Source organism: Pipistrellus kuhlii, unplaced genomic scaffold, assembly GCF_014108245.1.
Source record: "Pipistrellus kuhlii isolate mPipKuh1 unplaced genomic scaffold, mPipKuh1.p scaffold_m20_p_112, whole genome shotgun sequence".
In the NCBI taxonomy this organism is placed as follows: domain Eukaryota; kingdom Metazoa; phylum Chordata; class Mammalia; order Chiroptera; family Vespertilionidae; genus Pipistrellus; species Pipistrellus kuhlii.
The window spans coordinates 1367-26638 of NW_023425419.1; the positions used below are offsets into that span (position 1 = coordinate 1367).

Genomic DNA, 25272 nt, shown 5'->3' on the forward strand with positions numbered 1-25272 from the left:
CGCCGTCCTGGCTCGCCTGCGCGCGCTGTGCCGCGGGGCCTGAGCCGCCCTCCGTCTTGTCTTTCAGATCCAGAACATGAACAACATCATCTCCTTCCCGCTGGACAGCCTGCTGAAGGGGGACCTGAAGGGCGTGAAGGGGGTACGGACGGCTCCGGGGGCGGGGGCGGCTGCGGGGCCCCAGCCTCTCGGGGTGACCTGGGGTGCTCGGGCTGGGGACCCGCAGGGAGGGAGACTGAGCAGCCGGGGTGAGGGGCGCTGGAGGCTCACGTCTGGGCCTCCAGCTGCCGTGTCCCTGGCTGACCCCGGGGGACAGGCTCCCGCTGCATTTCCGCCCCTCGCTTAGGGGGCGCCACGCACAGACGCGTGACTCGCTTCACGGGTGGGAGAGGCGGGGCCGGGATTGGGGGGTTGGGGCGCAGTCCCCGCTGCTGAGCACCGGGCACATCGGGAAGCCGGGCGGCTGGTCTCGGGGACCCGGCAGCCTGTGCCAGGAGAGCTGTGGGCAGAGAGGACAGGCCGGCCCGCCCTCAGGCACCAGCAACCGCCCTTGTCCTCTCGGGGCCGGAGCAGGGGGCCGAGGGGCAGAGGGAGGACACAGACGGGCAGGAGGCTTCAGTGTCGCTGGAGCCGGGCGTCGGCGGAGTCAGGGAGGGGCGGGGGCGGCCAGGGCCGGGCTGGGAGCTGAGTCCCGCCAGGAGGCCAGCGCAGAGCCAGAGCGTAAGCCCACCCGTGGAAGGCCGTCCTCTCCCGAAGACCCTGCTGGCAGAGCGTGACCCGGGGCTGCTGGTGGGACCCGGAGCTCGGCCCCTCCAGCCAGACCCCCGGGTGCGGCCCAGTCCCAGGCAGAGCGTTGAGGGCCGTGGGGGGGCCGGGCGGGGTGGCTTCTCGATCGTGGCCCGAGCAACCTGCTGAATTGACGCCTGTCCGCTCACAGGATCTGAAGAAGCCGTTTGATAAAGCCTGGAAGGACTACGAAACCAAAATGTGAGTGTTTCCCCTTGAGACGCACCGCAGCAGGGGGCATTTCAGAGTTCCACTTGGACCCACTTTTCCAGCTGAAAGGGCTTGTCTGACCAGCCAGGGCACCTGCCCGGGTTGCCAGGGGCCGTCACACCTGCTGCCGAGCGCCGCCCTGCTGGCCCCTTTACGCCAGGTTTCCTGGTGCCTTTGGTTTCCTGCCAAAGGGCTACGGGTGGGACTTCCCGAGGCGCCTCTTCCCGTCCCCGTGTTATCCCTGTCAGCCCCCGTCTCCTGGGGGTTTGTGGGTCCCCTTAGCGCGAGCCGCGTTTCTCCGCCTCCCCAGGATCCAGCAGAGGAGAGGAGAGGAGAGGAGAGAGGTGGCGCCCCCCCTTACCCCCCGTCAGTCTCACCTGGCTGCCTCTCTGGGGGCCGTGGGGGCCGAGGGGAGGTGGGTGCAGTAAATTCTCAGCCCAAGGCCAAGGTTGGCATGCCTGTGGCCGCGGGCAGCTCCATGCGGTATGTTAGGGGGCGGCCGGGCCGGTCAGAGGCCCGGGGGCGTCCGCTGTCCCTGCCCGGCGGCCGGTGACGCTGCCCGTGCGCCTAGAACCAAGATCGAAAAGGAGAAGAAGGAGCACGCCCGGCTGCACGGCATGATCCGCACGGAGATCAGCGGCGCCGAGATCGCCGAGGAGATGGAGAAGGAGCGGCGCTTCTTCCAGCTGCAGATGTGCGAGGTGAGGGGCTGGGGGCCCCGGGCGCCGGAGTCCGGCCCCGCGGCCGGCCCAGGACCAGAGTCCTGGCACTTCGGGCCGCGCAGTCACCTGTGTGCCAGGGCGCTCCTGTGGCAGCAAAGGCCAGGGGCAGTGGGTGTGGCCTCCGGGCGGGCGCCTCCGCCCTGAGCTCCCGCCCGCCCCACGGAGGAGAAAGGGACGTGTGGTCTGCCCCCCCCCCCGAGCCCGGAGCCGCCTGGGCCTCTGACGCCCGTCTGGTGCTTTGCTGTGTTCACAGTACCTGCTCAAGGTCAATGAGATTAAGATCAAGAAGGGAGTGGACTTGCTTCAGAACCTGATCAAGTACTTTCACGCCCAGTGCAAGTAAGTTCTCCCCCTGGCTGGTTTGGCTCAATGGATAGAGCGTCAGCCTGGGAACAGAAGGGTCCTGGGTTCCATTCCAGTCAAGGGCACATTAAAAAAAAAAAAAGACTGTTAGATCGGATGCAAGTAAGTTCTCTGTCCTTGTCACGGGGTCACGGCAGGTCTGTCTGTCTGTCTCTCTGGCACATTCCGGTCGATCGATAGCAGCGGGTCGGCCTTTTCCATCTCGTGGCACCAGGAGGTGGGGAGTCTGGTGTCTGCCCATCTGGCAGAAATAGGCGCTTCCGGTCCCTGCACGCCTGGCGGCTGCGTGCTGGCCGCCGTCCCGTTCACGTGACCGTGTCAGAGCACAGACTCCATGTCCCTGGCTGAGGGAGACACCGCAGCACACGGCCCGCCGTCCCCTCTCCGCGCCTTCCCCAGCCCCGCCCTCCCCCGGCCTCGCCCAGGGGGAGTTGCTCCTTGGAAGTCCCTCTGCTCGGGGCCTGATGCGATGACGTCTCTTCCTGCATCGCCATGGCAACGCCTTTCCTGTTGTGCGACGCCTCCCCCTGACCTGTACACTCTTTAAAAAAAATGTTGTGTTGGTTTTGGAGAGAGAAGAAGGGAGGGCGGGGGGGAGAGAGAAATATTGACGTGAGAAACCTCCATCAGCTGTCTCCCACGCCCCAATTGGGGATGGAGCCCGCCACCTGGGCATGTGCCCTGACCGGGACTCGAACCGGTGACCTTTTGGTGCACGGGACGATGCTCCCGGCTCCTGAGCCACCCCGGGCAGGGCTGAGGGCGCGCTGGTACGGAAACGGCCACGGCGTCGGCTTTCTCTGGAGCCCGCCGCGTTCACCTGTGAATGGTTGCCACGGTGACCGTGTGGCATGGAGGGGCGGGCGGCAGCGAGCTTGGGGAGCCGCCGCTGAGGTGGCCCTGCCCGCCCCTGCCGTGTGGAACCCCCGGCTCTTCCACGGACGCAGAGCCGGCGTGGTGATGGACACGCAGATGGCTTTCTCTGTCCGTGGCCTCGTGACCTTCCCAGAGGCGGCTTAGGAAGTGGGTCGCTTCCTTCTGGTACTTTATTTTTAAGAAGCGGCTATTCTTGGATTTCCTTTTTTTTTTTTTCTCCTTTATTTTGCCCAAACTGATCAGTTGGGTAGCAACTGGCCCCTTGTGGAACGTGAACTAGTTGGCCTTTTATGGGCATGAGCTCAGCAACCTTTAAAAAGGATGCTTCGCTCGGCCGGCACTTCCTTTCTGGATGAGCGTGTGTGTGTGTGTGTGTGTGACACTGTGCTCTTCACGCTACTTCTCGGCCTTTGGCTGTTTCGTGCGTCGCTTGGGAGATGAAATGTGGAGCGGATGATTCAGCGATGGACAGGAGGCGGTGGCCACGCGGAGTCTACCATCTGGGGTTCCTTCGAGCCCCCCGTACACGGCCCCTCCGGTCTCCGCCTGCCCCCGGGAGCTCGGCAGTGCGTGGGGCGCGGCCGGGCTGCAGGGTGAGGAGGCCCTGGACGCCGGGTGCCGGGAGCGCGCCGGGAGCCGCGGGGGCTCCCCCGGACACTCCTTGGCTGCGCGTGGTTTTGCCTTTTGCCGTAGGCGGTTGAGAAGAGCCCGCCATCCTGTCCTTGGTCTTTATTTCGTTGAGGGAGAGAATCGGTCCGTCTCTCCGCCCGTCCCTGGAGCCGCTGTCCAGTGGGTCTAGAAACCGGCGCCTTTAACACAGCAACAGTGACACCAACAGGGAGGGTCCCGTCCCGAAAGGCGGGAAGAGTGTTGAGTGACGTGTTCTCTGGCCAATCGGTGCGGAGGCCGCTGGGCCTGCGGCTGCTTGGTGAAGCCGGCAGCGAGATGGAGGCGAGGCCCGCTGGCCGGGTGCCGGATGCAGGCCCGGTGCCTGGAGCTGCTGGTGCTGTGACGGGGACGTGAGGGCCCCCCGTCTTCTCCGCTCCCCTCGAGGGTTCGCGCGCACACTGACCGGGGTGCGTGGTAGAGCATCAGCCACGGCCGCAGAGCCCGTCTGCTCCCGCTGATTCCCTGACTCCCCGCTCCCGACAGGAGCCTCTGCCGCCCTCCTCAGCCGCGTCTCGTTTCCCGTTACCACAAACGGAAAACGTGGGGCTCGTGTCCGTGGGTCGAGAAAAGCCACACCTGTGTCGCCTGATGGCAGCTCCCTCCCGCCCGCGCCTCCTCGCGCTGAGTCTTCTGATTCTGGGAACACGGGAGTGACAGCAGGCTCAGCCCCCCTCCTCGGAGGACAGGATGGTTCTGCAGGGACCACGATCTGATTCCTCTTCCCCCAGTTTTTTCCAGGACGGACTGAAGGCCGTGGAAAGCCTCAAGCCCTCCATCGAGACGCTGTCCACCGACCTGCACACGGTGCGTCCCACTCCCCCCGCCCGCGGCCGCTCCCACACGTGCTGCTGGTCTGGCCCTGAGTTGCTGCTGGGACCAGCCGCCCGGCAGCGGCCCCCGGGCACGGAGCCCCACTCGGCCTCCGGGGAGGGCTTCGGAGGGAGGGGCCAGGGGTTCCCGGGGGCGGGGGTGCCCTGCGCACACCAGCGTCTCGCTGTACCTCTGTCGTGCCTCTCCCCCTCTCTGTTTTGTTTCTGAAGATCAAGCAGGCCCAGGATGAGGAGCGGCGGCAGCTGGTCCAGCTGCGGGACATCCTGAAGTCGGCGCTGCAGGTGGAGCAGAAGGAGGTGAGGGCTCTGGCTGTGGAGGACGGCTGTTTGGTTCTGGGCCGCGGAGGCTTCGGGCCCGAGGAGGGCGACACCCGTGTCTCCCGGGGGCTCTCAGACCCTGCTGGGCTGTCCCAGGAGCAGCCGCTCGCCCAGCGGGTTCCCGGAGTGCGGGGCCCGGCCCCGGTGGCTGCGGGCAGTGCTTCTGTTTGGCCGGTGTGGACTGCGGGGAGCTCTCAGCCTCCCCCAGACGCACGCCCCTCAGGGGTCCCTGACTCCCCTGCCCCAGCCCCCCAGCTCCCACCGCAGTGTGGAACGTAGCGTAACGGTGCCTCCTGGTGGTGGAGGACGTGTCTGAGCGCCCCTGTGGACTTCAGACTCCTCTGGGCCGGGACGCCCCCCTCGGGCCTCGCGGTCCCCGGACGGACCGCCCGCTGGCGCCGCTGCCTCCGTCCGCGTCGGGCTCACATTGGCGGTCGGACTCAGCTGTGCTCTAACCGAATATCGTTGTTTCTCTCCCCAATGCGTTTGCCTTTGGTGACCGAAGTCTAGGAGAGTAAGTAGTTCAGCATTTTAATAAATGGGAGAGTTTTGCACGCTTTCTTTCCGAACTTCAAAAAACAACCAAAAACCCCCGGTTTCTCCCATGTATAGTAAGGAGGAAAGCATCCTCCGTGTCATCCCTTCTCTCCCATAGCAGGGGCTCGGGAGAGGCTGAGGGACGTGAGTGCACCAACACCGGTGAAGTGGAAATTCCCCGTGTGTCCGTGTCCGTGTCCCGTGTCCCGTGTCCCCGCGCTGTCCTTCCTGTGGAAGTGAAACAGCGCCCTCCACCCGTGCCCTCCCCCCGGGAGTCAGCGACGGGGGAGGGATTCTCTCTCATCACAGAGACGTTTCTAAAGTCAACATTTTATTTATTTACGTTCTGAACCAAGCACGGCTCACGGGTTGAGCGTCAACCTATGAATCAAGGAGGTCCCAGTTTGACTCCCGGTCGGGGCACAGGCCCAGGTTGCGGGCTCAGTGCCCAGCAGGGAGCCGTGCAGGAAGCAGCCGGCCGGTGATTCCCTCTCATCACGGGTGCTTCCCTCTCCCTCTCCCTGCTTCTCTGACGTCCATAGGAAGCCTAGACATAGTAACCAGAAATGTAAAAAGTCGCTTCCTCCGCTCCCTGTCCATTTCCCCGTTGGCCTTCCCTGGCTGAGCCCGCCCCTCAGCTCAGACCGCGCCGATGGTCCTGTGAGTTCTTCCTTCGTCTGGGCCGTGCCTGGGCTTGGGGGGGAGATGGGACCAGGCCCCGGGAGGACACGTGGTGTCCGGGAAGGAGCATCAGCCTGGGAGGCGGGTGCAGGGCCTGTCGGCACCCAGCCCCGGCTCCAGCCCCGACCCCCACAGGCCCCGACAGGCCCTGCCCTTCCAGCAGATCACCTGTTCATGGTGTCTCTCCCGTTGTGAAGGGAGCTGATGGGGTCCCAGGGGCAGGTGGAGGCAGCCTCTGTCCTCCTGGTTAACCTGTGAGCTCGGGTCCACGTTTCACACCTGCCAGAAGCTTGGCCCTCGGCTCACCTGAGACGGGGCGGGGCCGGGCGGGCCGAGGCCCGGGGGCGGGGGCCGGGAGTGAAGGTCGCTCCGCGCCTGCCCGGTACCAGGTGTCCAGGCACGTGACCTGGCTCGGCCCCTCCCACCTGACCTTCTGCAAGGTGGTGGCTGCCTGTCTTCCTGGAGGAGGCAGCGGCCTCGGGGGCAGGGCCTGCCTGTGGGTTGTTGGGGCTGGTTGTGCTCGGAGGGGCCGTGCGCCTCTCAGGACCTCCTGGCCATGATCGGGGACGGAGGGTCACTGCCGAGTCACGCCTGTAGCTTCCCAGCAGCTCACCGTGGCCGGTCGGGGCGGCTGGTCTTGGCCACACCCTTCAGCCCGGTGGGTGGCCTTCACCAGCTCCTGGACAGGAATTATTCGTGTGTGTGTGTGTGTGTATGTGTATGAGTTGTGTCTCTGTGACTGTGAGTGTGAGTGTCTGTGTGTGTCTGTGTGTGGGGGTGTCTGTCTCTGTGTGTGTTTGAGTATGTGTGTGTGTCTGTGTGTGTGGGTGGTGTCTGTGTGTGTTTCTGTGTGTGTGTGTGTGACTGTGTGTGTGTGTGTCTGTGTGTGTGGGGGATGTCTGTGTGTGTTTCTGTTTGTGTGTGTGTGTGGGGGGTGTCTGTGTGTGTGTCTGTGAGTGTGGGTGGTGTCTGTGTGTGTTTCTGTGTGTGTGTGTGTCTGTGAGTGTGTCTGTGTGGATGTGTGTGGTGACAAGGGCAGGGTGCCCTGCGTGAGCACACGGCCCTCCCGATGGGGCTGACGGACTCCGGCCCCTTCAGGACCCGCAGCTGCGCCCGAGCACGGCCTACAGCCTGCACCAGCCGCAGGGCAACAAGGAGCACGGCACGGAGCGCAGCGGCTGCCTCTACAAGAAGAGCGACGGGTACGGGCGGCGGGGGCGGGGGCACCGTGTCCGCCCGCTCCTGTGGCCGAGCTCCTAAACGCTTGCCCCTTCTCCGGAAGGCTCCGGAAGGTGTGGCAGAAGAGGAAGTGCTCCGTGAAGAACGGGTTTCTGACCATCTCCCACGGGACGGTGAGTGTGTGCCGGGGCGAGCGCGGGGCCCCGAGTGCCCGCCGGGCGTCCGCGCCAGGAAGCCCGTCCGCGGAGACGCGAGCTTGGGCTCCCGCTCCGTGTGGCGCACCTGCCCCCATTGCAGCCGGGCGGGGGAAGCCTCGAACCCGCAGCCAGGAGGGGGGTGGCAGGTGCGCCTCATTCCCAGCTGGGACCCAGGAACACACAGAACCAGCCTGGCCCTGCCCCCACCCACCTCTGGAGAGGAAGCGAGCGTCCCCCAGGGCTCGGACCCCCGAGGCCAGTGATGCCAGTCACCTCACTACAGCTGAGCCTCCGAGCCAGCCTGATCCGCCCCCGGCCTGAGCCTCCGAGTGTTTGCCCAAGGAAAACCCGGGGAGCAGGCTGGCTGGTCTGGGCGCCCGCCGCCGCCTGGGAGCCGGGAGGAACCAGAACGGACGGCCCGCTTTAGCCAGGCTCCATCTTGGTCTCCTGTGTGTGTGTGTGTGAGTGTGAGTGTGTGTGTGTGAGTGTGTGTGTGTGTGTGAGTGTGAGTGTGTGTGTGTGAGTGTGTGTGAGCGAGGGAAAGCCCTGCCCGCTCTGTTTGGAGGAGTGAGCGTCGAGGTTCCGTTTCCCCCACCAGCTCCGGGTTTGCTTTAGTTTGTTTACTCCCTGACAGGCGAACCGGCCCCCCGCCAAGCTCAACCTGCTCACCTGCCAGGTGAAGACCAACCCCGAGGAGAAGAAGTGCTTCGACCTCATCTCACGTGAGTCTGTTTCTCAGATGCTGTGCCCTGGGGGGGGGGGGGGGGCTTCGAACCCAACACCCGGGCCGGGGCCCGTCCCCTGCGCCTGCCTGCGGAGGGCTGGTTAGGAAGAGAGCCTGCGTTCCAGGTGGAGGCTGTACTGTTCCCGGGGTGCCTGCCCCTCTGACGTGGAGGAGGGCACCCCTCCCCTCCCCCAGCTCCCCCACACCCCGCAATGCCTCGTCCCAGCCCCCAGCCTCCTCGTCCTGCTAGCAAATGAGGAGATAAACTGGGTCAGCCCTTCCTTATAAAAGAGGACGCACCTGTGATGTCAAAAACGCTGCAGCCCAGCTGCTGTGGATGCAGCATCAGCAGTGGACTGAAGGGCCCCAGGTTTCCTGGTCAGGGCACAGGGCCAGGTTGCGGGCTCAGTTACCAGTAGGGGGCATGCAGGGAGCAGCCGGTCATTGAGTCTCATCATTGATGCTTCTATCTATCTCACCCTCTCCCTTCCTCTCTGAAATCAATAAAAAAAGTTATATATATATATGTATACACACACACACACACACACACAAACACACATATGTGTGTGTATGTAGTCTAAGAAGCGCTACCCGCAGCGGGGATCAAGCCTGGAGTAGCTCTCGTGTTTGGCTGGGTTTGTGCTCGGACCCGGGCCCAGCCCCTGCTCGGTGAGCCTGCCGCGGGGGCCAGGCAGGTCCGCTCTGGCCGTCAGAGCCTGCCTCTGGGCCCGTGTGCGCCTGGCGCCGCGCCCCCACTGCCCGAGGCCGGCAGTGGCTGCGCCCGCGGGCACGGTGCTGGCCGCCCGCTCCGCTGACGGCCCTCTCGCCCGCAGATGACCGCACGTACCACTTCCAGGCGGAGGACGAGCAGGAGTGCCAGATGTGAGTGCCGCCCGGGGCGCGGGGCCGGGGCGGGGCCGGGCCGGGCCCTCACAGCGCCCTCTCCCCCCAGCTGGATGTCTGTGCTGCAGAACAGCAAGGAGGAGGCGCTCAACAACGCCTTCCAGGGCGACGACCCGCCCGGCGAGAACATCGTGCAGGAGCTGACCAAGGAGATCATCGCGGAGGTGCGGCGGATGCCGGGCAACGACGTGTGCTGCGACTGCGGGGCGCCAGGTGACCTCCTCCCGGCCGCCCCCGCCCGGCCGCTGGCTCTCCCTCCGCGGCTGCTTTTTAAAATACATTTTATTGACTTTTCACAGAGAGGAAGGGAGAGGGATAGAGAGTTAGAAACATCGATGAGAGAGAAGCATCGATCAGCTGCCTCCTGCAAACCCCCCACTGGGGGTGTGCCCGCAACCAAGGTCCATGCCCTTGACCAGAATCGAACCTGGGACCCTTCAGTCCGCAGGCCGACGCTCTATCCACTGAGTCACACCGGTTTTCTGCTCCCTTCGTTGCTTTTTAATTGATATTTCTGGAGAGGAAAGGAGAAGGAACGAGGGATAGAAACATCAGTGAGTGTCCTACCTGGTGTGGCTCCGTGGATAGAGCATCGGCCTGTGGACCGAAAGGTCCTGGGTTCCATTCCGGTCAAGGGCACGGACCTCAGTTGCAGGCTCCCCCCTGGCCTGGGCCCTGGTTGGGGTGCGTGCAGGAGGCAACCCCTCGATGTGTTTCTCTCTGTCTTTCCCTCTCTCTTCCACTCTCCCTAAAAACCAACAGGAAAGTGTCCTTGGGTGAGGGTTATAAAAAAAAGGGAAGAACATCGGAGAGAGGAATATCCTCCATCCGTTGCACCTTGCCCACCCAGCCGCCCGGGGACCACGCTTGTGCTGTGCACCCGCTGTTTCTAAGGACACTAGCCGTTCTAGAGAGAACCATACGGCTGGGCCCGAGGGAGTTTCACTCTGAACTCCCCGTCTCAGTGAGCTCCGCCTCTTTGTCCGCCGTTTCTCGAGCACCTACTGTGTGCCACCCAGTGTGGGCCTCTCCGGGGCGGCAGCCCCTGCTGAGGAGCGGACTCCTGCTCTGCCCCCTGCAGCCCCAAGCGAGGCCCTCTGGGCGCATGCAGGCCCCGCCCTGCTCCCTCTGCGTGCTCGCCGTGAGGGGGCATTGCCGCCGTGAGGGGGCATTGCCGAGGGCTCAAAGCGTGAGCTCTGATCGCTACCAGGGTGCTGTGCGCAGGGCGTGGCATCAGCTCGCAGTGTGTCCTCTCTCTCATTAGCACCTGTGAACGTACAGACATGGGTGACCGGAGTCCGCTCCCCCTGTAGTAGTTAGACGCCGGCTGGCATGACCCGATCGGGGGTGGGCGCAGCCCGTGGAGGACGCCGAGTCCTGTTCCTGTTCGCCCCTCACCTACTGAATGCCAGGACGGGGAGTGGGGTTAGGAAGAGGGGAGGACAGACCGGTGCCTGTGTGTGCCGAGTGCTTCTGGCGAAGGCGGGCCTCGCTGCGCCAAGAGAGAGGGCCGGTGCCTGAGCTCCGCCTGCGGGGACTGCGAGGGCGGGTCCCGGCCCCACGCCCTCCGCTCCCGCCGGCTCCAGCCTGTGTTCCCTCCGCAGACCCCACGTGGCTCTCCACCAACCTGGGCGTCCTGACCTGCATCGAGTGCTCGGGCATCCACCGGGAGCTGGGCGTGCACTACTCCCGCATGCAGTCCCTCACGCTGGACGTCCTGGGCACGTCCGAGCTGCTGGTAACTCCCCGGTTCACTCACCGGCAGAGCCCGGAGCCCGCGCGGCCCCGGCCGGGTCCCGCCAAGTCTGCGGTCACTGCTTGGCTGGGCCTCTGGGGGCTGTCCCCCCTCCCGTCCGCCTCTGGGGGAGAGTGCTCTGTGCTCTCACTCCGCTGTCTCTGGAAAAGGCTTTCCTCTCGGTCCCATGATAGCACGGTACAGGCCGGGTTGGGCCGAGGTGTTTCCGTGTGGGAGCGTCCAGAGCCCTGAGGCGGACACGCATGCCAGGCGGCACATGGGCCCCGGCCAGTGTCAGCACCGCAGCTGCTGGCCAGGCCCCGCGTTTGAATTTCCCGGGGGAGCGGGGCGCCAGGCAGTAAGTAGAAGTGGGTATTGATTGCATTGGTTTTAGTGTCAAGAGCAATCTGGACAGAAGATCAATTCCTGTGCTCAGTAGACCCTCGAGGGGCCAGCATCTCACTGACGCGCCCTCAGGGCCCGCGGGTCTGAGCCTGCCATGTCTGTTGCCGCCTGTAGCTCCTCCCGAGCTCCGAGGCAGTCCTTCCTGGTCTGGCAGGGTGACACCCCACGTCAGAGACACCCCCACATCAGACACCCCATGTCAGACACACCCCCATGTCAGTGACACCCCCTTGTCAGTGACTCCCCCACATCAGACACCCCATGTCAGTGACACCCCCACGTCACAGACACCCCCACGTCAGACACCCCATGTCAGACACACCCCCATGTCAGTGACACCCTCTTGTCAGTGACTCCCCCACGTCACAGACACCCCCACGTCAGACACCCCATGTCAGTGACACCCCCAGGGAGGGCGCTGCAGATGGACGCTGTGGTACGGGCATGCTGCCTCTTCACTCGAGTGTTACGGGTCCCTTTGGGGCTGAGGGCCGTCCATCGGTGTGAGAGGCAAACCACTTCATGGCTCTCCTTCGTAGCGGCCTGAGCCGCCCTCAGCTGGCCGAGGCGCGTGTGTGTGTGTGTGTGTGTGTGTGTGTAGAGGGCGTGTACGGCTGAGCCCTGAGCAGGCTGTGTCGTTGCAGCTGTGTGTGTGTGTGTGTGTGTGTAGAGGGTGTGTACGGCTGAGCCCTGAGCAGGCTGTGTTGTTGCAGCTGTGTGTGTGTGTGTGTGTGTGTGTGTGTGTGTGTGTGTAGAGGGTGTGTACGGCTGAGCCCTGAGCAGGCTGTGTTGTTGCAGCTGTGTGTGTGTGTGTGTGTGTAGAGGGTGTGTACGGCTGAGCCCTGAGCAGGCTGTGTCGTTGCAGCTGGCCAAGAACGTGGGGAACGCGGGCTTCAACGAGATCATGGAGAGCTGCCTTCCCGCTGGGGACCCCGTCAAGCCCGGCCCAGGCAGCGACATGTGAGTGGGCGGGCCGGCCCGGGCCCGGTGCTGGGGGGCTGAGGGGCAGGAGAGCGCATGTTGGGGGCACCGATGGTTTCTGGGGGGCAGGAGAGCGCACGTGGGGGCACCGATGGTTTCTGGGGGGCAGGAGAGCACACCTTGGGGCACCAATGGTTTCTGGGGGGCAGGAGAGCACACTTTGGGGTACCGATGGTTTCTGGGGGGCAGGAGAGTGCACGTGGGGGCACCGATGGTTTCTGGGGGGCAGGAGAGCACGTGGGGGCACCGATGGTTTCTGGGGGGCAGGAGAGCGCACGTGGGGGCACTGATGGTTCCTCCCAGGCGGGAGGGAGCATCGGCCTGCCGAGGCACGGGGGCTGAACGAGATGTGGACCAAGTGGAGCAGCGATGTGGCTCTCAGGAGAAATGTCCGTCGTCGTGCTGTTGGAACTTGGCTCTGCTGACTGATGAGTCTGCCGGCCGCGGGCTGGAGGCCTCGGCGTTTACGGGGCCGTTGCGCTCGCTCCAGGAACGCCCGGAAGGACTACATCACGGCCAAGTACATCGAGAGGAGGTTTGCGCGGAGGAGGCACGCGGACAGCGCAGCCCGGCTGCACGGCCTGTGCGAGGCCGTCAAGGCCAGGGACGTCTTCGGGCTGCTCCAGGCCTACGCCGAGGGCGCGGACCTCACCGACAGGGTCCCGCTGGCCAACGGGCACGTGAGTGCTCGGCGGGCCTGGCCGGGGCCGGGGCGGGGCCGGGGGGGCCGGGCCGGGAACGCAGCGGGCGGGCGTTCCATCCGGGAGGGCGGCGGGCGGTTCCCGGGAGCGTGGGCACTCGGGGCCGGGCCTCAGCTGCAGCTCCAGGACGTCAGGGAGGAGAGGCCGGTGCGGCCCTGCCCCGCTCCCCAGCCCTCCCCCCACCCCACCCCGAGTGCTCTCCTGAGAGGGCGGGGCCGGGACACACGCCCCCCTGGCACCTCCTCTCACCCAGACAGAGGCACTCGGGGCTGAGAGAGGAGTCGGTCCAGGGCGGGTGCCCCGCTCAGCCGGGCCTTCCACCCTGCACCCCACCCCTCCTGGGACAGCCCCCGTGGCCCCCGAAGAGGCCGTGGCAGCCGCGTGCCCTCTGGTGTGCATGGTGCCGGCCCGGGTGTAAGCCGGGGTGCAGGGCCCGGCAGCCCCCCGGTCCTGGAACTGAGACCCCGGCCCCCAGGCTCTGTGCTGTGAATGGAGGGACGAGGTCAGAGGACGGCGGGGGCTCTGAGGGAACCCCCGTTCTGCGGTCCTCGAGGCGGGCCCCTGTGAGAGCGGCTCCCGCGGCAGCCTTCTGGGGTCCCCGGGGGGGGGCTCAAGGGCCATGGCCGCTCCGCTTGCTCTGCAGGAGCCGGACGAGACCGCCCTGCACCTGGCCGTCAGGTCCGTGGACCGCACCTCCCTGCACATCGTGGACTTCCTGGTTCAGAACAGGTGGCCTGCTCGGACGGGGGGGAAGGGGGGGTTTCGGGGTTCCCGAGGGAAGAGGCGGGTGTGAGGGCCGGGAGGCTGGGGCGGCCCCAGGACTGAGCGAGGGCTGCGGGGCGGCCCCGTGGGAGCCGGAGCGAGAGGAAGGGCGGGGGGCGGGGGGTGCATCGGGGCCCGGCCCGGCGAGCAGCCCGGAGGAGCCTGGGGACTGGCCGCTGGAAAGTGTCTTTTGCCTTTTCTGTGAGAGAATCGGTAACAAGACGGCGAGCTCGCCGTTCCTCTGTGGGGCAGGCCGGGCGGTCGCCTGGCTTCCTGCGGCCTCGGCACTGATGGGGGAGCGGCCGGCGGCAGGGACTGGGGGCCCGGGAAGGCGGTGCTTTCGGCACCTGCTCAGGTGCAGCCCGGGGCCTGGCTCCCTCTCGGCCGTCCCTGGTGCCTGAGCCAGGGCCCCCGGCTCACAGCCGTGCCGCCGGAGTGAGCACCCTCCGCCCTGCTCCCCTCAGTCCCCGTGGCTCACCATTCCCCCCCTCCCTCCCGGTGCCGGCCAGCGGGAACCTGGACAGACAGACGGGCAAGGGCAGCACGGCCCTGCACTACTGCTGCCTGACCGACAACGCCGAGTGCCTGAAGCTGCTGCTGCGCGGCAAGGCCTCCATCGAGATCGGTGAGCGGCCACGTTCCCCGGTGTCCCTGATGACACCGGCTCCCCTCGGGGCTGAGGGCGTAAGCCTTCCCTCCGAGCAGCAGGGGCCGGCGTGTCCGCAGGGCTGCCGAGCCGGGGTCAGGAGCCGCCTGCCTCCCGGACCGTCCATCGGTGGCCGGCGTCAGAGGGAGGGTGTGTCCCTGAGGCTGCGGTGACCTTGGCCGTGGTTTGGGGCTTCTCGCCCTCTGTCCATAGCCCACATCTTGGTCAGCCCGCCCTGCTGGCTCAGGGAGAGCAGTGCAGCCCGTGACGCCCAGCGGCCCAGGGTGCGGCTCGATCCCCAGTAGGGGGCGTGCAGGAGGCAGCCGGTCCATCATTCTCTCATCCTCGGGTGTCTGTCCCACTCCCTTCCTCTCTGAGGTCAATGGAAACATATTTTAAAAAAGCGCGTTCTCGCCTGGTTGGCTGAGGGTTCCTGGGAGAAAGCCCGCTATTTCCCTTTGTGGGCAGACCGCGGGGGAGGCGTGAGGGGGCCCCGGCCGCCGCCCCCACCCACGGTGCTCCGGTGGACGGGGTGGGAACTGCTCTGTGGGCGTGGAGTTTGCGTGTGGATTTTGTTCGTGGGCCGCTTCCGTGGCCGATGGTCGGGATCGGCGCGCACCTGGTACCATCTCACCGGCCACATGGGGCGGCAGGTCCGCTCGGTGGCAGACGAGGTCGGCCCCGGCGGGCGCCCACGCACTGCGGGTTCCGTCTGTCCTGTTCCGTGTAGTCTTGGCCGCTGCCCCGGCCCTTTCATTCTTCTTCTTACTTTTTATTCATTTACTTATTCTTATCTTTAATTGACTTCTTACAAAGAGGAAGGGAGAGGGGGAGAGAGTTAAAAACATCGATCAGCTGCCTCTTTCACAATCCCCACTGGGGATGTGCCTGCAACCAACGTACATGCCCTTGCCCGGAACCGAACCCGGGACCCTTCAGTCCGCAGGCCGACGCTCTATCCACTGAGCCACACCGGTTTCAGCCGCCCTGTCCCTTTCCTCGTCTTCACCTCCGCTTGTCCTTGTAGCTAACGAGGCCGGGGAGACGCCGCTGGACATCGCCAAGCGCCTCAGGCACGAGCACTGTGAGGAGCTGGTGAGTCTGCACAGAGCGGCCACGGCATTGCCCACGGCCGCACAGCGCCTCGGTGGCTGTGGGGAGAGTTAGGCCCCGTGTCCCAGACACCCCGGGAGGCTGACGGGTGGGCGGCCCTCTGCGGCCGGAACCAGCCGGCCGCCGTCTGAGCACTGAGCGGCCCTAGGAGGGGCTTCCCGCTCCCGTGGGCTGAGGAGGGCTGGGTTGACCCCGCCGGCCGTGGCCAGTGAGGCCAGAACGGACAGGCACGGGCCCTCTGCGCGCAGCGCACAGGGCACGCCATGGGTCTGCGTCTCGGGGTGACCTGTGAGCCGGGAGGGTGTCCCTGGGCCCAGAGATGCACCTGAGCTGGGGGTCGGGGCCTCCCCCCTCCCTCCCGCGGACGTGTGGCTGGCTTTGCTGGGCGCCTCACCCACAGTGCTTTGCTCCCCTCAGCTGACGCAAGCCTTGTCCGGAAGGTTCAACGCGCACGTGCACGTGGAGTATGAGTGGCGGCTGCTGCCCGAGGACCTGGACGAGAGCGACGAGGACGTGGAGGAGAAGCTGCAGGTGCGGGCGGGCGCAGCGGGGCGTCCGGGGAGCGCCGGTCCGCGGCCACCCGGGCGGGCAGGGAGAGGAGGGTTCTCTTCACTTCCGGGGACGGGGCGTGGCTCCCCCGCCGGCTGCCCGCCCGCACACGCTCCCTAACGGGCCGGGAACGGGCACACGCTCCCTAACGGCCGGGAACGGGCACACGCTCCCTAACGGGCCGGGATCGGGCACACGCTCCCTAACGGGCCGGGAACGGGCACACGCTCCCTAACGGGCCGGGAACGGGCACGGGCACACGCTCCCTAACGGGCCGGGAACGGGAACGGGCACACGCTCCCTAACGGGCCGGGAACGGGAACGGGCACACGCTCCCTAACGGGCCCGGAACGGGAACGGGCACACGCTCCCTAACGGGCCCGGAACGGGAACGGGCACACGCTCCCTAACGGGCCGGGAACGGGAACGGGCACACGCTCCCTAACGGGCCGGGAACGGGAACGGGCACACGCTCCCTAACGGGCCGGGAACGGGCACACGCTCCCTAACGGCCGGGAACGGGCACACGCTCCCTAACGGGCCGGGAACGGGCACACGCTCCCTAACGGGCCGGGAACGGGCACACGCTCCCTAACGGGCCGGGAACGGGAACGGGCACACGCTCCTTAACGGAACGGGAACGGGCACACGCTCCCTAACGGGCCGGGAACGGGCACACGCTCCCTAACGGGCCGGGAACGGGCCGGGAACGGGCACACGCTCCCTAACGGGCCGGGAACGGGCACACGCTCCCTAACGGGCCGGGAACGGGCACACGCTCCCTAACGGGCCGGGAACGGGAACGGGCACACGCTCCTTAACGGAACGGGAACGGGCACACGCTCCTTAACGGGCCGGGAACGGGCACACGCTCCCTAACGGGAACGGGAACGGGCACACGCTCCCTAACGGGCCGGGAACGGGCACACGCTCCCTAACGGGCCGGGAACGGGCACACGCTCCCTAACGGGCCGGGAACGGGCACGCGCTCCCTAACGGGCCGGGAACGGGAACGGGCACACGCTCCCTAACGGGCCGGGAACGGGCACACGCTCCCTAACAGGCCGGGAACGGGCACACGCTCCCTAACGGGCCGGGAACGGGCACACGCTCCCTAACGGGCCGGGAACGGGAACGGGCACACGCTCCCTAACGGGCCGGGAACGGGCACACGCTCACTAACGGGCCGGGAACGGGAACGGGAACGGGCACACGCTCCCTAACGGGCCGGGAACGGGAACGGGAACGGGCACACGCTCCCTAACGGGCCGGGAACGGGCACACGCTCCCTAACGGGCCGGGAACGGGAACGGGCACACGCTCCTTAACGGGCCGGGAACGGGCACACGCTCCCTAACGGGCCGGGAACGGGCACACGCTCCCTAACGGGCCGGGAACGGGCACACGCTCCCTAACGGGCCGGGAACGGGAACGGGCACACGCTCCCTAACGGGCCGGGAACGGGCACACGCTCCCTAACGGGCCCGGAACGGGCACACGCTCCCTAACGGGCCGGGAACGGGCACACGCTCCCTAACGGGCCGGGAACGGGCACACGCTCCCTAACGGGCCGGGAACGGGAACGGGCACACGCCCCTTAACGGGCCGGGAACGGGCACACGCTCCCTAACGGGCCGGGAACGGGCACACGCTCCCTAACGGGCCGGGAACGGGAACGGGCACACGCTCCTTAACGGGCGGGAACGGGAACGGGCACACGCTCCTTAACGGGCCCGGAACGGGCACACGCTCCCTAACGGGCCGGGAACGGGCACACGCTCCCTAACGGGCCGGGAACGGGCACACGCTCCCTAACGGGCCGGGAACGGGCACACGCTCCCTAACGGGCCGGGAACGGGCACACACTCCCTAACGGGCCGGGAACGGGAACGGGCACACGCTCCTTAACGGCCGGGAACGGGCACACGCTCCTTAACGGCCGGGAACAGGCACACGCTCCCTAACAGGCCGGGAACGGGCACACGCTCCCTAACGGGCCGGGAACGGGCACACACTCCTTAAAGGGCCGGGAACGGGCACACGCTCCCTAACGGGCCGGGAACGGGAACGGGCACACGCTCCTTAACGGAACGGGAACAGGCACACGCTCCTTAACGGGCCGGGAACGGGCACACGCTCCTTAAAGGGCCGGGAACGGGCACACGCTCCCTAACGGGCCGGGAACGGGCACACGCTCCCTAATGGGCCGGGAACGGGCACACGCTCCTTAACGGGCCGGGAACGGGCACACGCTCCCTAACGGGCCGGGAACGGGAACGGGCACACGCTCCCTAACGGGCCGGGAACGGGCACACGCTCCTTAACGGGCCCGGAACGGGAACGGGCACACGCTCCTTAACGGGCCGGGAACGGGCACACGCTCCTTAACGGGCCCGGAACGGGAACGGGCACACGCTCCTTAACGGGCCGGGAACGGGCACACGCTCCTTAACGGGCCCGGAACGGGAACGGGCACACGCTCCTTAACGGGCCGGGAACGGGAACGGGAACGGGCACACGCTCCCTAACGGGCCCGGAACGGGAACGGGCACACGCTCCTTAACGGGCCGGGAACGGGCACACGCTCCTTAACGGGCCGGGAACGGGCACACGCTCCTTAACGGGCCCGGAACGGGAACGGGCACACGCTCCTTAACGGGCCGGGAACGGGCACACGCTCCTTAACGGGCCCGGAACGGGAACGGGCACACGCTCCTTAACGGGCCGGGAACGGGCCGGGAACGGGCACACGCTCCCTAACGGGCCGGGAACGGGCACACGCTCCCTAACGGGCCCGGAACGGGCACACGCTCCCTAACGGGCCGGGAACGGGAACGGGCACACGCTCCCTAACGGGCCGGGAACGGGCACACGCTCCTTAACGGGCCGGGAACGGGCACACACTCCTTAACGGGCCGGGAACGGGAACGGGCACACGCTCCCTAACGGGCCGGGAACGGGCACACGCTCCCTAACGGGCCGGGAACGGGCACACGCTCCCTAACGGGCCGGGAACGGGCACACGCTCCCTAACGGGCCGGGAACGGGCACACGCTCCCTAACGGGCCGGGAACGGGCACACGCTCCTTAAAGGGCCGGGAACGGGCACACACTCCTTAACGGGCCGGGAACGGGCACACGCCCCCTAACGGGCCGGGAACGGGCACACGCTCCTTAACGGGCCGGGAACGGGCACACGCTCCCTAACGGGCCGGGAACGGGAACGGGCACACGCTCCTTAACGGGCCGGGAACGGGCACACGCTCCTTAACGGGCCGGGAACGGGCACACGCTCCCTAACGGGCCGGGAACGGGCACACGCTCCTTAACGGGCCAGGAACGGGAACGGGAACACGCTCCCTAACGGGCCGGGACCGGGCACACGCTCCCTAACGGGCCGGGAACGGGAACGGGCACACGCTCCCTAACGGGCCGGGACCGGGCACACGCTCCCTAACGGGCCGGGAACGGGAACGGGCACACGCTCCCTAACGGGCCGGGAACGGGCACACGCTCCCTAACGGGCCGGGAACGGGAACGGGCACACGCTCCCTAACGGGCCGGGATCGGGCACACGCTCCCTAACGGGCCGGGAACGGGCACACGCTCCTTAACGGGCCGGGAACGGGCACACGCTCCCTAACGGGCCGGGAACGGGAACGGGCACACGCTCCTTAACGGGCCGGGAACGGGCACACGCTCCCTAACGGGCCGGGAACGGGCACACGCTCCTTAACGGGCCGGGAACGGGAACGGGAACACGCTCCCTAACGGGCCGGGACCGGGCACACGCTCCCTAACGGGCCGGGAACGGGAACGGGCACACGCTCCCTAACGGGCCGGGAACGGGCACACGCTCCTTAACGGGCCGGGAACGGGCACACGCTCCCTAACGGGCCGGGATCGGGAACGGGCACACGCTCCTTAACGGGCCGGGAACGGGAACGGGAACACGCTCCCTAACGGGCCGGGAACGGGCACACGCTCCCTAACGGGCCGGGAACGGGAACGGGCACACGCTCCCTAACGGGCGGGAACGGGCACACGCTCCCTAACGGGCGGGAACGGGCACACGCTCCTTAACGGGCCGGGAACGGGCACACGCTCCCTAACGGGCCGGGAACGGGAACGGGCACACGCTCCCTAACGGGCCGGGAACGGGCACACGCTCCCTAACGGGCCGGGAACGGGCACACGCTCCTTAAAGGGCCGGGAACGGGCACACGCTCCCTAACGGGCGGGAACGGGAACGGGCACACGCTCCTTAACGGAACGGGAACGGGCACACGCTCCCTAACGGGCCGGGAACGGGCACACGCTCCCTAACGGGCGGGAACGGGAACGGGCACACGCTCCCTAACGGGCGGGAACGGGAACGGGCACACGCTCCTTAAAGGGCCGGGAACGGGCACACGCTCCCTAACGGGCCGGGAACGGGCACACGCTCCCTAACGGGCCGGGAACGGGCACACGCTCCCTAACGGGCCGGGAACGGGAACGGGCACACGCTCCCTAACGGGCCGGGAACGGCAGTGTCCTGGGCGCTGCTCGCCTTTTGATGCGAGGGGAAGGCGGCGGCTTCGATCCGGTGGGTGGGGAGGACCCCGCATGCTTGAATACCGGGACTGAGAGCCACGTTTCCTGGCGGCCATGCTCCCCAAGGCGGGCTCTGCACCCGTCGCTGAAACCGTTCCTGCTCACGGGGCTCAGGGCTTCCCCTGATCGACCGGGCCCTGGATGCTGAGAGGTGGACTTGGCCCCAGGAAGCAAGTGTGCAGGGACCAGCTGAGGGCCCGACGGCGGGCTCTGGCCTCCTTGTCGCTCAGGACACTCCGGGGGCCGGGAAGGTGGCGACGGCACAGCCGCAGAGGGAGGGTCAGACCGGACAGGCGGGCCGCAGAGCCCACGCTGCCGCTGCCGAGAAGCGAGGAAGGCTGGTCAGGTTTCCTCGTCTTCCTCTAGGCCAGTGGTCGGCAAACTCACGAGTCCACAGAGCCAAGTGTCAGCCGTACGACGGTTGGCATTTCTCTGGAGAGCCACATTTTTTAAACAAACTTCTAACACCACTTCTTCACCATAGACTCGCCCAGGCCGTGGTGTTTTGTGGAAGAGCCACACTCAAGGGGCCAGAGAGCCGCCTGTGGCTCTCGAGCCGCGTTGTGCCGACCTGGCTGTTCAGGTCCTGGGGATGCCCGGCTGCACACGTGGCGTGTCTGGAGCCTTTCACAGCTGTGCTTGCTGGCTCCTTTTTGTCAGTTCTCACCTGAGGGTATTTTTCCCCCGTTGAATTTTTTTTGGAGCCGAAGAGAGGGGGAGAGAGACACAGAGAGACACGGATGGGAGAGAGACACCTCGATTGGTTGCCTCCTGCACCTGCCCCGATCAGGGCCGGGGATCAAGCCTGCAACTGAGGGCCAATGCTCTAACCGCTGAGCCAAACCGGCGAGGGCCTTACTGACTCTTGGGATAAGAAACTCCTTCCGTGAGTCAGCGAGAACAGGATCAGGCAGGTTTTCCGCACCTGCCTTCATGGAGCAGGTCTGGAACACCTGCCCAGGTGAGGGCCTCTCCACCAGCAGGTGGCATTGCCCAGGGACAGTGGGGATCGGAGCCCAGACACACGTCCACCCCCCTTTCCAGCAGGGAGTGGCCGTGTGGGAGTTTAAAACTGAGCCCTGCACGCCTGAGCTGGGCTGAGCCGTGGGGTCGGCCAGCCTGTCACCGGTGGCTGGGACGCTGGGACCCAGAGGTTCTCCTGTCCACGTGTCCGTACGTCCCACACCTGCCCCCCCCCCCAGCCCAGCCCCAGTCGGCGGGAGGACCGGCCGGTCAGCTTCTACCAGCTGGGCTCCGGCGCCGCGCCTTCAGCCAAGGACAAGCCGCGGGCCTTCGCGCCCAGCATCGTGCAGAACGAGACGTACGGAGCCGTCCTGGGCGGCAGCCCGGCCCCCGGCCCGCCCGCGGCCCCCGGCCCCGCCAGCGCCCCCCCGCTGCCCCCCCGGAACGTGGCCAAAGGTACCGAGCCCGGAGCGGCCGTGCGGCCGCTGTGGCTGGGTGTGGGTGGGAGGCGGGCGCTGCTCTGCCCCCACGGGTGGCGCTGGCGGCGGGAGAAAAGGCGGAGCTGTCCGGCTTTCTCTCTGCTTTCCGAACGTCTCGGAACGTGGGTGTGGGGATCTTCTCCCCTTTCTGTGTGTGCGGTTCTGTGGCTGCTTCGTCCTCCTCTGAGATTGCACTTCGCCTGCTGGCCCCCCGAGGGCCTCCCTGTCATCCCTCTGGGCCCCCCCCCCCCCGGAGGCCGCATCCGTCCACACGGGGAAGGGGTCGGTGTGGTGCCCGCCGGCCACCGGGCGTCCCGCTGTGTCCTCGGCACGCGGCCTGGCCTGGCCTGGCGGCCTCGGGCGGGAGCCGGCTCACAGACCGGCCCTGCCGCTCCGGACGGCCCCGCTGGCCATGGCGGGAGCGGGTCAGCCATGCTGTGTTCTGTTTCTGTGTTTGTCGTGTGCGTGCCTGTGTGACACGTGTGTGTGTGCACGTGTGGTTGCAGCCCAGGCCCCCGCCACCAACGCCCCCTGGAAGACGAACTCTGTGAGCGTGGACGGAGCCGGCCGGCAGCGGTCCTCGTCAGACCCGCCCGCCGTCCACCCGCCGCTGCCCCCACTCCGCGTGTCGTCCACCAGTACGTTCTCCTCCTCCTCCGCCTCCTGCCGCGCTGGAGGCCCGCCGAGGGGGGGAGGGCGCTGGGGCCGGGCCACATGCAGACTCTGCCGTGTCCGGGGCTGCGCGGGATGTGGCTCTTACGTCCCCCAGCCCCGCGGCCGCCGCCTCCCCACTGTGATCCCCTGGGGCGGCCCACCCCGGCTCCCCCAGAGCGGCTCCTCTGTCCCCCTCCCCACACCAGCCAGGCCTCCTCGCCTGTGGAGAGTAGGGACTGAGCCCCGTCCACCCCTCGCAGCTGGGCAGCCGGCACGGCTCGCTCTCCACCCCCTGGGCAGTGGTCAGCCCGGGTCCAGAGGCAGGAGGAGGAAGGAGCCTGGATGGCCTGGCCCACCCCCCGGGGACAGGACGTGGCCAGAGCCCGGCCTGGGCCTCAGCCTCCGTGGCTGCCGCCCCCCAGGTCCCACACACACCGCCGTCCCGGACCCTGGCTTGTCCTCGGGAACCCCCTCCGGGAACACAGGCACGGAGGGACGTGGAAGACTTACGCCGAGGCATGGGGGCTCCCCGTGGTGCCGTCTCCGTGGCTCTGCAGGGAACGGGGGCTTTTCCTTGTGAAATAGCGGCACTGCGCCTCCAAAGAGCCTCTGTGAGGCCTGGACTGACCCTGTCTCCCCGCCGCCTCTCTCCGCAGACCCCCTGGCTCCCACGCCGCCCGCTCCCGCCACCAAGATGCCCGGGGCCCTGGACGCCCTGAGCCAGCAGAGCAAGCTGACCCCGCCGGGCAAGACCATGGCCCCGGCCCTGCCGCAGCCGCAGCCGCCCAGCCGCCTCCCGCAGAGGAGGCCTGCCCCGGGGTACGCTCCGCCCCGCCCCCTCGGCCTGCCCGCCCGGGCGGCCTCGCTGCTTCCACCCCAGGGGCCTCTGAGTGGCCGCAGGCTGTATCTGCAGGGATTTCTATGCAGGACCTTGGGCCTGGCACTGTGGCCTCTCAGTCTTCCTTTTAATTGTTTACTAAGTTACTTTTATTGATTTCAGAGAGGATGGGAGGGAGAGAGAAACATCAATGATGAGAGAGAAGCAAGGATCAGCTGCCTCCTGCGCGCCCCCCATCGGGGGATCGAGCCTGCAGCGCAGACTTGTGCCCTGACTGAGAATCGAACTGTGGCCTCCTGGTTCCTAGGTCAGCGCTCAGCCCCTGAGCCATGCCGGCAGAGGTTAAAACACAATTTACTGGATCAGCTCACCCAGTGCAGCTGGAGCACAGACGGTGCCCCATGAAAGGGGATGGGGGGGGGGTGCGTGCCTTCCGGCCTCAGGTGCCAGCAGATCTGTTCTCCCTTCTTTGCAGGACTGACAAGCCTGCCCCCCTGGTCCCCAAAGGCCAGCCTCGAGGCCCCGGTAAGCTCTCCTCTGGCTGGGCTTCCCTCCCACTCGGTTAGTGGGGGCCTGGGGCAGGGTCCGGGGGGCAGTCTTGTGCGAGGACCCAGCAGCCAACCAGCTGCCACCCCGCCCCATCCGGCTGCCCCCTTCCCTCCTGGAGCCTCCGATGCCTCGGGCGCTCCGTGAGCTGCGTTTGGGTCCCACAGCGGCGGACCTCTCCGGCACGGAAGCCCTGGGTCCTCTGTCCAGCACCCCGGCCCTGCAGCCCCCCGCGCCCATGCCCAGGAAGTCACAGGCGGTAAGGGGTCACCTCCTGCTCTGCCTCTGCTCGGCCAGAGGGTGCGGGTTACTCCCCGAGGGCTGGGGAGGGGGGGGAGAGGGCGGCTTCTTCCTGGGTACCCGGTCTTTGGATCTGGGCAGGACTCAACCCCGAGCTCGCCAGCGGGGGCGCTGGGTGGGGGGCCTCAGCCCTCTCCTGACGCTCCCGTCAGGACGCCCCATGCTCAGCCCCAGGTGCCATGTTCCCGGCTGGCTCTCCAAGGGCCCCTGCCCCTGAGCACCACGGAGCCGCCCCATCTTTTTAAACATGTTTGTATTGACTTCAGAGAGAGGGAGGGATCGAAACATCAGTGGTGAGAGAGTCATGGCTGAGCTGCCTCCTGCATCCCCAGCTGTGACCTCCCGGATCGTGGGCTGGTGCTCTGCCGTGGAGCCACACCGGCCGGGCTGAGCCGCCCGTCCTGACAGACCTGTGGCTCCCAGGCCTCTGCCCGCTGACCTCTGACCCTCCCCTCGCTCCCAGGCCAAGCTGAAGCCCAAGCGGGTGAAGGCCCTCTACAACTGCGTGGCCGACAACCCTGACGAGCTGACCTTCTCCGAGGGGGACGTGATCATCGTGGACGGGGAGGAGGACCAGGCATGGTGGGTGAGTCCGGGCTGGGCCTGGGCGGCTGGATCCCTGCCCACTGGCCCGAGCCTGCCGGTGAGCCCTCCGTGCCGCGTCCTCAGGCCTGCGGGCCCTGGGGAAGGGGTCCCCGGGCACAGGACGGAGTCCAGACAGGAAGTGCGCCGTGACCTCAGCCCCGCCCCCAGGAAACACGGTGGCTTTGATTGACCTGCGTAATTCCCGTCCTTGAGGTCAGGCTTGGTGTGTCCCTTCTGTGATTCACCCGGGGCGAGAAGGAATGGCTTTATCGGCCTCTGTGAAGGCTTGGCCACGCACAAACGGGCCCGTCCTGTCTGCCGCCGCCGTGTGGCTGCAGCTCACACACCCGACGCTGTTTCTTCACCCGTTAAAGGGAGAATGGCGAGTCTGTCTGTCCAGCCCAAGACCGCCAGGGTGAGG

At 67.0% G+C, this 25272-nt stretch overlaps 1 protein-coding gene across 5 annotated transcripts in view; it reads left to right on the top strand.

The window, feature by feature from the left end:
- The window catches only part of ASAP2 (ArfGAP with SH3 domain, ankyrin repeat and PH domain 2), a 27578-nt gene continuing 2306 nt past the window's right edge, over positions 1 to 25272 (top strand). Inside the window, exons 1-25 of one of the 5 annotated variants that reach the window (XM_045579732.1) lie at positions 1 to 142; positions 938 to 987; positions 1568 to 1697; positions 1972 to 2057; positions 4355 to 4430; positions 4667 to 4753; positions 7091 to 7194; positions 7275 to 7344; positions 8003 to 8090; positions 8929 to 8977; positions 9048 to 9211; positions 10603 to 10736; positions 12004 to 12098; positions 12610 to 12799; positions 13464 to 13549; positions 14092 to 14207; positions 15256 to 15323; positions 15759 to 15872; positions 21689 to 21905; positions 22435 to 22566; positions 23239 to 23321; positions 23355 to 23401; positions 23896 to 23945; positions 24134 to 24225; positions 24730 to 24852. In XM_045579732.1, the coding sequence (XP_045435688.1) occupies positions 77 to 142; positions 938 to 987; positions 1568 to 1697; positions 1972 to 2057; positions 4355 to 4430; positions 4667 to 4753; positions 7091 to 7194; positions 7275 to 7344; positions 8003 to 8090; positions 8929 to 8977; positions 9048 to 9211; positions 10603 to 10736; positions 12004 to 12098; positions 12610 to 12799; positions 13464 to 13549; positions 14092 to 14207; positions 15256 to 15323; positions 15759 to 15872; positions 21689 to 21905; positions 22435 to 22566; positions 23239 to 23321; positions 23355 to 23401; positions 23896 to 23945; positions 24134 to 24225; positions 24730 to 24852 (2517 nt within the window). In that variant the 5' untranslated portion in view covers positions 1 to 76. Of the gene's footprint in view, positions 143 to 937; positions 988 to 1567; positions 1698 to 1971; positions 2058 to 4354; positions 4431 to 4666; positions 4754 to 7090; positions 7195 to 7274; positions 7345 to 8002; positions 8091 to 8928; positions 8978 to 9047; positions 9212 to 10602; positions 10737 to 12003; positions 12099 to 12609; positions 12800 to 13463; positions 13550 to 14091; positions 14208 to 15255; positions 15324 to 15758; positions 15873 to 21688; positions 21906 to 22434; positions 22567 to 23238; positions 23402 to 23895; positions 23946 to 24133; positions 24226 to 24729; positions 24853 to 25272 lie in introns of all 5 variants that reach the window. The other 4 variants (XM_045579733.1, XM_036432534.2, XM_036432535.2 and 1 more) reach the window with 4 other exon arrangements.